Genomic DNA, 12,822 nt, shown 5'->3' with positions numbered 1-12,822 from the left:
TGGTGGCAAATGTAACCAACCCCCCACTCCTCTAACCTTTGCAGGTAAACCGTCCCAAAAGAGATACTTGAATAATTGAAGGATCAGAGAGTGGTTGATCTTGCGTCAGCTGAAAGTTTAAGTTTGACACTAAAAGCGAAGTTTGTGTAATTACACATACTTGACCAGGTTAAGTAGCAAGATAGCAATAACTCCTTCAACTTTTCTGAAGAGCAAAATGAGCTATTCAAGATGACGTCTTCTTTGTATCGAACTTGAGTGAAAACTCTTGAGTGGGAAAACAGTGCAAGTTGGTGACACACCCAAACATAGAATAGGCTACAATATTACTGGATAAAAATAAATATTTTATGATTGGTTCTCAGTCGCATTAATCACAGTCATTACAATTCACATTCAAGACAACCTGGTTGTCAGGGAGACTACTTGTAGAACACCAGATAAGAGAACATGACCATGTAGCCAGGATCGTGAGACGGATTGGGGTCCTGTCCACTGTAAAGGCCAAAGTAGAGCAGAGTATTGGCTTCAATCCCACTCATGTCCAGCTGAGAAAGACAATAAATAACAATTCAAGGCCTCAGGAGAAACACTATAATAAATCAAACAGCCCCAATACTGTAATATCTATGGATTACAAATGAAGCCTGTGGTAATTAAATGAAGTGAACATGATGTGTGTGTATCAAATAAATAAAATGTAACTGAAGCTTTGGAAAGAGAGGGTCATGTGTGCCTTTCCAAGGACTCATGAGTGACCAAGTGCTGTACTCGTCTAATAGGCTAGTTTCATGAAGGGCGCTTCACTGCAAACTAATGGACACAAATGCCTACTGTAGCAAAAATATATATAATTTGAATGCTTAACCTTTCCGTCAAAAACCCTGCAGTTTATGTGATAGAAGATGAGCAAAACTGTTGTCTTGAATCTCTTTCAATGTCAGAAATAGCAGCTAAAACACCAAAAAAAGGCTTGCAAATTTACAAAGACTATGTGTTATGGTCTTGTTTACGTGGTGGAGGAATGCCTCTTTAGTATGAATTTGAAGGTGGCAACATTGTACATTGTTACATCATCATGTCATAGTTCAATATCATTCCAGTATGAGGTGAGGATGAAAGAACCATAGAAATAGAATGATTCAATTAGATAGATCTAATGATGAATTATTTTTATATGGAAAGGACGTAAAAGCCATTTTTCGTTTACAAGCCATCGTCACGTTCGAGGGATGCACACCACCCCCACACCAAAAAGCTCTGTAGCAGGATAGCCAAAGCTAAAATCAGGACTAGAGGTCAACCGATTAATCGGAATGGCCGATTAATTGGGGCCGATTTCAAGTTTTCATAACAATTGGTAATTACAATGGCCGATTACATTGCACTCCACGAGCAGACAGCGTGGCAGGCTGACTACCTGTTACGTGACTGCAGCAAGGAGCCAAGGTAAGTTGCTAGCTAGCATTAAACCTATCTTATAAAAAACAATCAATCTTTACATAATCACTAGTTAACTACACATGGTTGATGATATTACTAGTTTATCTAGCTTGTCCTGCGTTGCATATAATCGATGCGTAGCCTGTAAATTTATCATCGAATCACAGCCTACTTCGCCAAACGGGTGATGATTTAACAAGCGCATTCTCGAAAAAAGCACTCTCGTTGTACGAATGTGTACCTAACCATAAACATCAACGCCTTTCTTGAAATCTATACACAAGTATATATTTTTAAACCTGCATATTTAATTAATATTGCCTGCTAACATTAATTTCTTTTATCTAGGGAAATTGTGTCACATTTCTTGCGTTCTGTGCAAGCAGAGTCGGGGTATATGCAACAGTTTGGGCCGTCTGGCTCATTGCGAACTGTGTGAAGACCATTTCTTCCGAACAAAGACCATAATTCATTTGCCAGAATTGTACATAATTATGACATAACATTGAAGGTTGTGCAATGTAACAGCAATATTTAGACTTTTGGATGCCACCCGTTAGATAAAATACGGAACGGTTCCGTATTTCACTGAAAGAATAAACATTTTGTTTTCGAAATGATAGTTTCCGGATTTGACCATATTAATGACCTAAGGCTCGTATTTCTGTGTGTTATTATATTATAATTAAGTCTATGATTTGATAGAGCAGTCTGCCTGAGCGTTGGTAGGCAGCAGCTGGCTCGTAAGCATTCATTCAAACAGAACTTTCCTGCATTTTTCAGCAGCTCTTCGCTGTGCTTCAAGCATTGCACTGTTTATGACTTCAAGCCTATCAACTCCTGAGATTAGGCTGGCAATACTACAGTGCCTATAAGAACATCCAATATTCAAAGGTATATGAAATACAAATGGTATAGAGAGATGTAGTCATCTAATTCCTATAATAACTACAACCTAAAACTTCTTACCTGGGAATATTGAAGACTCGTGTTAAAAGGAACCACCAGCATTCATATGTTCTCATGTTCTGAGCAAGGAACTTAAACGTTAGCTTTTTTACATGGCAAATATTGCACTTTTACTTTCTTCTCCAACACTTTGTTTTTGCATTATTTAAACCAAATTGAACATGTTTCATTATTTATTTGAGACTAAATTGATTTTATTGATGTATTATATTAAGTTAAAATAAAAGTGTTCCTTCAGTATTGTTGTAATTATTACAAATATATATATATATATAAATATATATAAATCGTCTGATTAATCGGCATTGGCTTTTTTTGGTCCTCCAATAATCTGTATCGGCGTTGAAAAATCATAATCGGTCGACCACTAGTCGGGACCCAGACAAACTTAACAGTAACTGAGTGATGACCGTGAAAACATGCAAGACTGATGGCTATAGCTATGTTCAACAAGTGCATTATTCTTCCGGCTTTAACTAGCTCTATTTGTGATTTAATCAAGCCTCTGATGACATCTGTGATGTTGCAGACGATAACCATCCGATTAAGTGTTTGTTAACTTGTATGAGCTGCATTTGAAGTTGCATGCGATCGTATCCACCGCTAGCTAAACAGGTTTCTGATGACGAACCGCAAGGGCAATTATTTATGACGCGGTCTGGTGATAGTTCTATACCTGTGTGGTGATGTCAAACCTCCAGGGGTTGACCTGTAGCCCATCACACCAGCCGCCACGGCCGTACAGCCAAGTGCCATGCTCGTTGGGCACCGCCCCCTCTCCCACCCGCATGGCACACCCCAGGGCTGAACCTGGAGAGTAAAACCACACCAGAAAACAGTCAGGACAATGGGATGGTTAAAGAACGCTGCATGAAAAACATGGTAAATGCAGTATAATTCATTTGGAATGGAATGCATGACAAAAGACCCACACCTGACTCACTCAAACAAGAATAGGGACACAAGCAGGCAAATGCCCTAGGACAGGGGTCAGCAACAGGCAGCTTGCAGGCCAAATTCACCTGAAAGGGATTTAATTTGGCCCCCAAAAATACATTTTTACTAATCATTTTTGTACAAATTATAATTTTTGTTCTTGGGCAAAAAACACACATTTCCAGGAATTTAGCTAATTCCTTTAATTTAGGAAATCTGTTCCCAAGTATTCCTGCGAATACATAAAGAGACCTATGTGACCGTGTCTCAATGTAATCAAGGTATGAAATGATTATGGTATTGTGAAATACAATATCTACTTGGGCTTACTTACGGTGTAAAGACAATAATGTTCCACCTCCCCCAGCCCATCCAATTAGAAGAAAAATCATCCCGCGGTTCAATTTAATTGCCCTCAGAGGAATACAACCTCATGCTAATGTAATTATGGCCCAGACTAAGGGAAGATTATATGAATCTGCATGACCAAACTGTAAAGTTAGTCATTTCTCACCTGCCGAGTCAAAAATACGGGTGTTATTGAATGCTCCGTTGACGAGGAAGTGGTGTGATGTCACACAGAACTCGCAGCAGCCGTTCTCGTCGCTCCCGTGGCCTGTGATTACGGCATACAACTCCACCTAAGACACAATATGGTACATAAGATGACCGATTACAATAATAACATGATGTGTAAAGCAGCTGTTTACCCACAACTAAAACAATGGCATATTAAAAAAAAAATAAGAACATGCAGTATATGACAATTACCCTTTATTATGAGTGAATGTAAACAGAAGTAATATCAATTCTGCATCATACCTTTTTTGTTGAGTCTGGGACAGTGAATTTGATTGGTTGGTATCTCTTGTTGTATTCCTTGTCAAAGGTGCCTCCACTGTACAATGACATCAGCTTAAAGGGGTAAAGCTTGTCTGAGTGATTGGCTGTAACAAGAGCAAAATCTAGGTTTGAAGAGTTCATTCTGTTACTTATTACCATATAAGAATACGGTCACGTTCTGACCATAGTTATTGTGTGCTTTCCTTGTTTTAGTGTTGGTCAGGGCGTGAGCATTCTATGTTGTGAGTCTAGTTTGTCTATTTCTATGTTTGGCTTGATATGGTTCTCAATCAGAGGCAGGTGTTAGTCATTCTCTCTGATTGGGAACCATATTTAGGTAGCCTGTTTTGTGGGTGGTTGTTTCCCGTCCTTGTGTTCTCTGCACCAGATAGGAATGTTTCGGTTTTGCCACATTTTGTTATTGTGTTCATGTTTTCTTATTAAAAAAACATTAACTCTAACCACGCTGCATTTTGGTCCTCCTCTCCTTCGACAGAAGAAAGTCGTTACAAATACAGCATGATACTGTCTTTAGACACTATTGCATTCGTGCAGTGAGAAAAATCTGATACTGGAGTACTTTTTTTCCATGACTACTCTGTTGTGACCGAGACTCATAGGGGGGGTTGTCCTTTGCCAGGACAACTTTCCAGCAACAATTTGCAAACATCCTGTTATTTTCTATAACACTCCACTTTTCTCAGGATGGAAGTGCACATCTTTTTCTACACAAGATGAAAGAGGGATGAAATGGTCTAAATTGCTCAAGAAGAGTGATTTATGTCCATTGCTTTGTCACTAGTAGAACTGTACACAACAGGATGGCATACTATTGGAAACCTGTTTAATGTTGGGGGTTTTTAAGCGAAAGAGTCAGTCCTATTGCCTAAACATCACTTGGCATTTTTTTTATACTGTAAAAGAATATACAGATATTTTAGAGAAGAATTCTGATACACAATGAACAGTAAAGTATGAATGAATGTCTTATGACAGTGCTATGTAGGCGTTATTATTTCTATTTTTTATTTTATTTAAATAGGCAAGTCAGTTAGGAACAAATTGTTATTTACAATGACGACCTACCCCGGCCAAACCCTAACAAAGACGACGCTGGGCCAATTGTGCGCTGCCCTATGGGACTCCCAATCACAGCCGGTTGTGATACAGCCTGGAATCAAACCAGGGTCTATAGTGACACCTCTAGCATTGAGATGCCTTAGGATTCCCGAGTGGCGCAGCTGTCTAATACTTGTGACCGTGTTATGAAGGCATTATAACTTACTTGAGTGATTTGTGTGGCTGAATCTCAGACTCAGAGACACCACCCAGGGCATGGCCCAAGGCACAGTCTTCATGGTGAAGGTACATCTCCCATTGTCCAACAGAGGCACCAGAGGAGAAACATCAGTGAGCCAGCGCCCAATGCCTCTGGGGGAGGAACATTAACATTGTTAAAAGAATTTGCAGGAGCGTTTCTTTAAGCCAAAAGGGATCGCTTTGAAGTGGTAAAGGCCATAGGCACAGAGGTAAAAGGCCCAGTGGAGTCAAAAACAGGATTTTCCTATGTTTTATATATACATTTACATTTAAGTCATTTAGCAGACGCTCTTATCCAGAGCGACTTACAAATTGGTGCATTCACCTTATGACATCCAGTGGAACAGCCACTTTACAATAGTGCATCTAAATCTTTTAAGGGGGGTGAGAAGGATTACTTTATCCTATCCTAGGTATTCCTTAAAGAGGTGGGGTTTCAGGTGTCTCCGGAAGGTGGTGATTGACTCCGCTGTCCTGGCGTCGTGAGGGAGTTTGTTCCACCATTGGGGGGCCAGAGCAGCGAACAGTTTTGACTGGGCTGAGCGGGAACTGTACTTCCTCAGTGGTAGGGAGGCGAGCAGGCCAGAGGTGGATGAACGCAGTGCCCTTGTTTGGGTGTAGGGCCTGATCAGAGCCTGGAGGTACTGAGGTGCCGTTCCCCTCACAGCTCCGTAGGCAAGCACCATGGTCTTGTAGCGGATGCGAGCTTCAACTGGAAGCCAGTGGAGAGAGCGGAGGAGCGGGGTGACGTGAGAGAACTTGGGAAGGTTGAACACCAGACGGGCTGCGGCGTTCTGGATGAGTTGTAGGGGTTTAATGGCACAGGCAGGGAGCCCAGCCAACAGCGAGTTGCAGTAATCCAGACGGGAGATGACAAGTGCCTGGATTAGGACCTGCGCCGCTTCCTGTGTGAGGCAGGGTCGTACTCTGCGGATGTTGTAGAGCATGAACCTACAGGAACGGGCCACCGCCTTGATGTTATTTGAGAACGACAGGGTGTTGTCCAGGATCACGCCAAGGTTCTTAGCGCTCTGGGAGGAGGACACAATGGAGTTGTCAACCGTGATGGCGAGATCATGGAACGGGCAGTCCTTCCCCGGGAGGAAGAGCAGCTCCGTCTTGCCGAGGTTCAGCTTGAGGTGGTGATCCGTCATCCACACTGATATGTCTGCCAGACATGCAGAGATGCGATTCGCCACCTGGTCATCAGAAGGGGGTATATACTAAACAAAAAATAAAACGCAACCGTGTTGGTCCCATGTTTCATGAGCTCAAATAAAAAGATCCCAGAATTGTTCTATACGCACAAAAATGTATTTCTCTAAAGTTTTGTTCACAAATTTGTTTACATTTCTCCTTTGCCAAGATAATCCATCCACCTGACTGGTGTGGCATATCAATAACCTTGTGCTGGGAATAATAAAAGGCCACTAAAATGTGCAGTTTTGTCACACAACGCCACAGACGTCTCAAGTTTTGAGAAAGCAGGCAATTGGCATGCTGACTGCAGGAATGTCCACCAGAGAATTGAAGGTTAATTTCTTTACCATAAGCCGCCTCCAACTTCGTTTTAGAGAATTTGGCAGTACGTCTGTCTGTAATTAAGTATTTCTGTCTGTAATTATAAACTCATTCTGATTGGCTGGGTCTGGCTCCCCAGTGGGTGGGCCTGGCTCCCAAGTGGGTGGGTCCCAGGCCCACCCATGGCTGCACCCCTGCCCAGTCATGTGAAATCCATAGAATAGGGCATAATGCATTTATTTCAATTGACTGATTTCCTTATATGAACTATAACTCAAAAATGATTGCATGTTGCGTTTATATTTTTGTTCAGTATACAGTGGCAAGAAAAAGTATGTGAACCCTTTGGAATTACCTGGATTTTGGCATAAATTGGTCATCAAATTTGTTCTGATCTTCATCTTAGTCACACAGTGTGCTTAAACTAATAACACATAAATGATTGTATGTTTCTTGTCTATATTGAATACATCATTTAAACATTCACAGTGTAGGTTGGAAAAAGTATATGAACCCCAGGCTAATGGGGTCAGCTAACCTGGAGTCCAATCAATGAGACAAGATTGGAGATGTTGGTTAGAGCTGCCTTGCCCTATAAAAAAACTCACAAAATTTGAGTTTGCTATTCACAAGAAGCATTGCCTGATGTGAACCATGCCTCAAATAAAAGATATCTCAGAAGACTTGAGATTAAGAATTGTTGACTTGCATAAAGCTGGAAAGTGTCACAAAAGTATCTCAAAAAGCCTAAAAGTATATATATGGGGAAAGTTCAGCACTGTTGCTACTCTCCCTAGGACTGGCCATCCTGCAAAGATGACTGCAAGAGCACAGTGCAGAATGCTCAATGAGGTTAAGAAGAATCCTAGAGTGTCAGCTAAAGACTTACAGAAATCTCTGGAGCATGCTAACATCTCTGCTGTCGAGTCTACGATACATAAAACACTAAACAAGAATGTTGTTCATGGACGGACTACACGGAAGAAGCCACTGCTGTCCAAAAAAACATTGCTGCAAGTTTGCAAAAGTGCACCTGAATGTTCCACAGCGCTACTTGCAAAATATTCTGTGGACAGATGAAACTAAAGTTGAGTTGTTTGGAAGGAACACACAACACCATGTGTGGAGAAAAAAAAGGCACAGCACACCAACATCAAAACCTCATCATGGTGGAGGGAGCATCATGGTTTGGGGCTGCTTTGCTGCGTCAGGGCATGGACAGCTTGCTATCATTGACGGAAAAATGAATCCCCAAGTTTATCAAGACATTTTGTAGGAGAATTTTAGGCTATCCGTCTGCCAATTGAAGCTCAACAGAAGGTGAGGGATGCAACAGGACAACGACCCAAAACAACAGAATGGCTTCAACAGAAGAAAATATGCCTTCTGGAGTGGCCCAGTCAGAGTCCTGACCTCAGTTTGAGTGAGATGCTGTGGCATGACCTCAAGAGAGCAGTTCACACCAAACATCCCAAGAATATTGCTGAACTGAAACAGTTTTGTAAAGAGGAATGGTCCAAAATTCCTCCTGACCGTTGTGCCGGTCTGATCCGCAACTACAGAAAATGTTTGGTTGAGGTTATTGCTGACAAAGAAGGGTCAACCAGTTATTAAATCCAAGGGTTCACATACTTTTCCCACCCTGCACTGTGAAGGTTTACACTGTTTTCAATAAAGACATGGAAATGTATAATTTTTGGTGTGTTATTAATGTAAGCAGACTGTTAGTCTATTGTTGTGACCTAGATGAAGATCAAATTGTATGATCAATGCAGAAATCCAGGTATATCCAAAGGGTTCACATACTTTTTCTTGCCACTGTATACCTCCACACTATGAAGTTGGAATAATACTATAAAATTGTGAAAATGATGATAATATCCTTTTAGCGTGAGCGCTGTTTGAAAAGTCTGCCTGGTGACATCACCATTGAAAATAATCACAGTAAAATACTTAATTGTTACCCATAAATTATTTGATATGGAGATTTTTTTTTAAGCGTCTGCATCAATGGAAGTGGAACAGCTTTGTCCTTCTTGAGTGATCTTAACAAATGTCAAAATGCATTTTGGGGACTCGTGTCACATGGTATCCATGTCAAGTGACAACAAATGCACAGACTATACCTGCGGAAGGCTGTTATCCAGCGCCCCATCTCCATGTTGCAGTGGGGACTGAAATGGTCACAGCACACAAACAGCTGCACAGTGTGGTCCCAGTGGGCGCAGGAGTCATCCCTCTCGCTGGGACAGGACAGAGACGCGTCCAGCTCCAGCATGTCAAAATCCAACATGTCTACCGACACAGTGAAATGGAAAAGTCAATATTCCGATCCCCTTTAAATAACTATCAAATTATATTCAAAGCTGATGCATTTATTGTCGACTTAGTGGATGGCTCGACCATAAATTCTGAGTGTACAAAACATTAAGAACACCTTCCTAATATTGAATTGCACCCCTTTTGCCATCAGAACAGCCTCAATTTGTTGGGGCTTGGACTCTACAAAGTATCGAAAGCGTTCCACAGGGGTTCTGGCTCATGTTGACTACAATGCTTCCCATAATTGTGTCAAGTTAGCTGGATGTCCTTTGGGTGGTGGACCATTTTGATAAACACAGGAAAATGTTGAGTGTGAAAAACCCAGCAGCGTTGCAGTTCTTGACACACTCAAACCGGTGTGCTTGGCACCTACCATACCCTGTTCAAAGGCACTTAAATCTTTTGTCTTGCCCATTCACCGTCTAAATGGCACACATTCACAATCCATGTGTCAATTTTCTCAAGGCTTAAAAATCATTATTTAACTTGTCTCCCCCTTCATCTACACTGACTGAAGTGGATTTAAAAAGTGACATCAATAAGGGACCATTGCTTTCCCCTGGATTAACATGGTCAGTCTGTCATGGAAAGAGCAGGTGTTCCTAATGTTTTGTACACTCAGTGTATGTGCAAATGACCTGGTGGAGATACAATGAGGTCTCTTTACCAGAAGGCAGGTTCACAGTGGCTACTGCTCCACTCTGTCCTTGCATCTGGACCTTCTCAAACACAGGGACCACCCAGGCTGGGTCACGGAGTCTAGTCTGAAGCCCTTCATAGAAATCAAACCTAGGAGGGAACGGATACAGTTACTAAATAGATGAAAATATTTATCCTTCTTCACATACTCCTGACATATGAATTCCTGATGTATTCAGTATACTGACATATGAATTCCCGATGTCTTCAGTATACTGACATATGAATTCCCGATGTCTTCAGTATACTGACATATGAATTCCCGATGTCTTCAGTATACTGACACATGAATTCCCGATGTCTTCAGTATACTGACATATGAATTCCCGATGTCTTCAGTATACTGACATATGAATTCCCGATGTCTTCAGTATACTGACATATGAATTCCTGATGTCTTCAGTATACTGACATATGAATTCCTGATGTCTTCAGTGTGCTGTAATAAACTGGGGAATCCATAGTGTGCTTACTGCTTACCACTGGGCCTGCCAGCTGATAAACTTAAAGGAGGGGTAGAGGAACCATCCCATCTCAGACAGGGCCCCCTGCTGGTCAATGCCAATGAAGAAGTTTGGAGAGGGGGTACTCTGAAAGGACACGTTCACCATGTGCCCATATCTACAAAACATAGAACAGAATATAAACATCAATTTATTCACTTTATTTGACCCAATATTCATTAATGGTTGAGAATTTGACAATCAACAAGTGTAAAATAACATACACAGTACGTTCTATTGACCATTGCACGCATTTCTCATCAGGTCAGGAGTCGATAGATAATTTCCATGAGTAATCCGTCTAAGACTACTGAGAGAACAAAATTATCCGTAGAGGAAGCATGGCTTCTAGTGAGTTAAGTGAGGAAAGCAACTTGACCTAACACTTTATGAGTCAGTCAGTGTTAGTTACCTAAGGGCCTGGGCTACCGAGGGCTCACAATGCACCATGGCAGCAGGTATGCCTAGTGGCGTAGAACATTCGTCTCCCACACAGTTCATATCCTGGATCGGGTTTCCAGGACCTGCATGGACAAGGACACCCGTGGCATTGGACTTGGCCATGTTCTTCACCTGTGGACGGAAACAAACAATGTCAATGTGTTCCTTCATGTCGAGTTCAGGCACATGGAAAGTATGTTTGTGAGTGTTTACACAACCTCTCAAACTCTATGGGCAACTGTATAACAACTCTTATGTTAAACCTGGAAAATGGCAGTTACAATGTTTCCACGTATCTCTCCACCTATCCCTCTCCCTGTCTCATAACTGACCTTGGTGAAAAAGGAGCAGTTGCCCTCGGAAACCCAGGCAACAGCACCTGCAGCGGAGGGGGCGGGCTCACATCCATTGCCTGCATCAATCAACTGGTGTTTCATCTGGCTCCAGGAGCCCATCAGCCAATCGTATCGCGCATCAAGTCTCTTGACAATCACCGGCATATTCCACCCTGTATGTAATTAACATTTCTATAAATACATCACTTCCAGAAGATGGACATAGAAAACAATACATGCATGGCCCATCTGTCATTAAATAACTGATGACACCCTGAGAACTCTGAACTATAATATGTTCATCCAGGATAGAATAATAATAGTCAAAAACAAAAGTTAAATGGACCACAAACAATTGGGATCTAAATGCAAGGGACAATGAAACTTCCACTGGTGCTTTGATGAGTGCACCAGTCCTACAGTCCATAGAGACTATTCCCTACCTGTAGATGTAAAAACTGCCTGAGAAAGGCCACAGTTGTGTCCGGAACAACCCCAAGAGTACAGCACACTGGGAATCCAGTTCCCCAAACAAAATACAGGAACAGGGGAGAAGTGCAATCTGGACAAAACCTCTTTCTTTCTGTTGAACAGAAACACAAAGGGAAAGTTGTAATATGTCAATTCAGTTCAATGACCTGTCTCCTCTATATTAACAAGCAACAGTAAACATTTGTGTTGCTACCTATGCGATGCTACACGAAGGACTTGATCTCTCATCCATAAGGCATCGTTGACAGAGCTGTCATCAAGAGACACGAAGAGGACTTGGGTGCTATCGGGTAGGTTCTGGACCAAGTCGGTTAATGACGACTCGGAGTTCCACAGGCACTCCAAAAAGGCAGACTTGTTGGTAAAAGCATGAATTATCAATGGCCCTTTCAACCCTGCAAGTGGCGGGTAAACGAATTCTCCATCAAGGGTTACCACTTTGAAAGCTGGAGCTGTGTTACCTGGCTCCAATACCGTGACTTGTTGAGGAGTTATTTTGGATCTGAAGTTGATGGTGCTATGCGCAAATGTAGATGGTGAGAATTCACGCTCGTCGTAGTCTAAATTATGAGTTGACTTCATCCCTCTCATTTTCGCTGTTGCATCAATTTGAATTACATGTAGGCCTAACGTTACTGTTAAGCAGCACAGCACCAAAGTTGATGATAACCAAGCCATATGTTCCTCCCACAACGGTGGCGGTATGTCGATAATTTTCTAAATCAATTTGCACACAGCAGTATCTTGGGTCATTGCTGTTTAAATGCAAAATATGTATTATTATTTTTATTTTTTTAAATTAAACTGACAGCATTGAGCCAGGATTTGACCGATTGTACAATAACGAGTACTTCCTTGTTTATTCCAAGGGATGTATGAAGTGGGCGCGTTTACTTGTACGGTGGCCCATAAATGCTAAAAAGTCTTAGACGCAAGGAGTATTACTGTATGTGTGCTTGTTTCAAGGATTTCACTGTACACGCACACACGTTCTGTCT

General features: G+C 41.7%; 1 protein-coding gene across 1 annotated transcript; it reads right to left on the bottom strand.

Annotated features, from left to right (window-relative positions):
* Positions 1–326: 326 nt before the first annotated feature.
* On the bottom strand, positions 327–12,700 carry si:dkey-256h2.1 (uncharacterized protein LOC337520 homolog). The gene is made up of 12 exons (XM_029626022.2): positions 12,018–12,700; positions 11,776–11,915; positions 11,330–11,505; positions 10,969–11,129; positions 10,534–10,674; positions 10,022–10,143; positions 9,159–9,327; positions 5,477–5,622; positions 4,171–4,295; positions 3,863–3,989; positions 3,089–3,222; positions 327–548 (listed from the first exon to the last, which is right to left on the bottom strand). The coding sequence occupies exons 1-12, from the start codon at positions 12,500–12,502 to the stop codon at positions 423–425; spliced, it is 2,052 nt and encodes a 683-aa protein (XP_029481882.1). The 5' UTR covers positions 12,503–12,700; the 3' UTR covers positions 327–422.
* Between the last annotated feature and the right edge of the window lie 122 nt (positions 12,701–12,822).

This window comes from Oncorhynchus nerka, linkage group LG3 (genome assembly GCF_034236695.1).
Source record: "Oncorhynchus nerka isolate Pitt River linkage group LG3, Oner_Uvic_2.0, whole genome shotgun sequence".
Classification (NCBI taxonomy): domain Eukaryota; kingdom Metazoa; phylum Chordata; class Actinopteri; order Salmoniformes; family Salmonidae; genus Oncorhynchus; species Oncorhynchus nerka.
Note: the sequence above shows the minus strand (reverse complement) of the source record. Positions and strands in the feature narration are given on the sequence as shown.

Coding starts and splice junctions, on each gene's coding strand:
- si:dkey-256h2.1 (XM_029626022.2), bottom strand. CDS start 12,502: ATGGCTTGGTTATCATCAACTTTGGTGCTGTGCTGCTTAACAGTAACG. Junction 11,130..11,329: donor ACTGCTCCTTTTTCACCAAG/GTCAGTTATGAG, acceptor TTCCGTCCACAG/GTGAAGAACATGGCCAAGTC. Junction 10,675..10,968: donor TCGGTAGCCCAGGCCCTTAG/GTAACTAACACT, acceptor TATGTTTTGTAG/ATATGGGCACATGGTGAACG.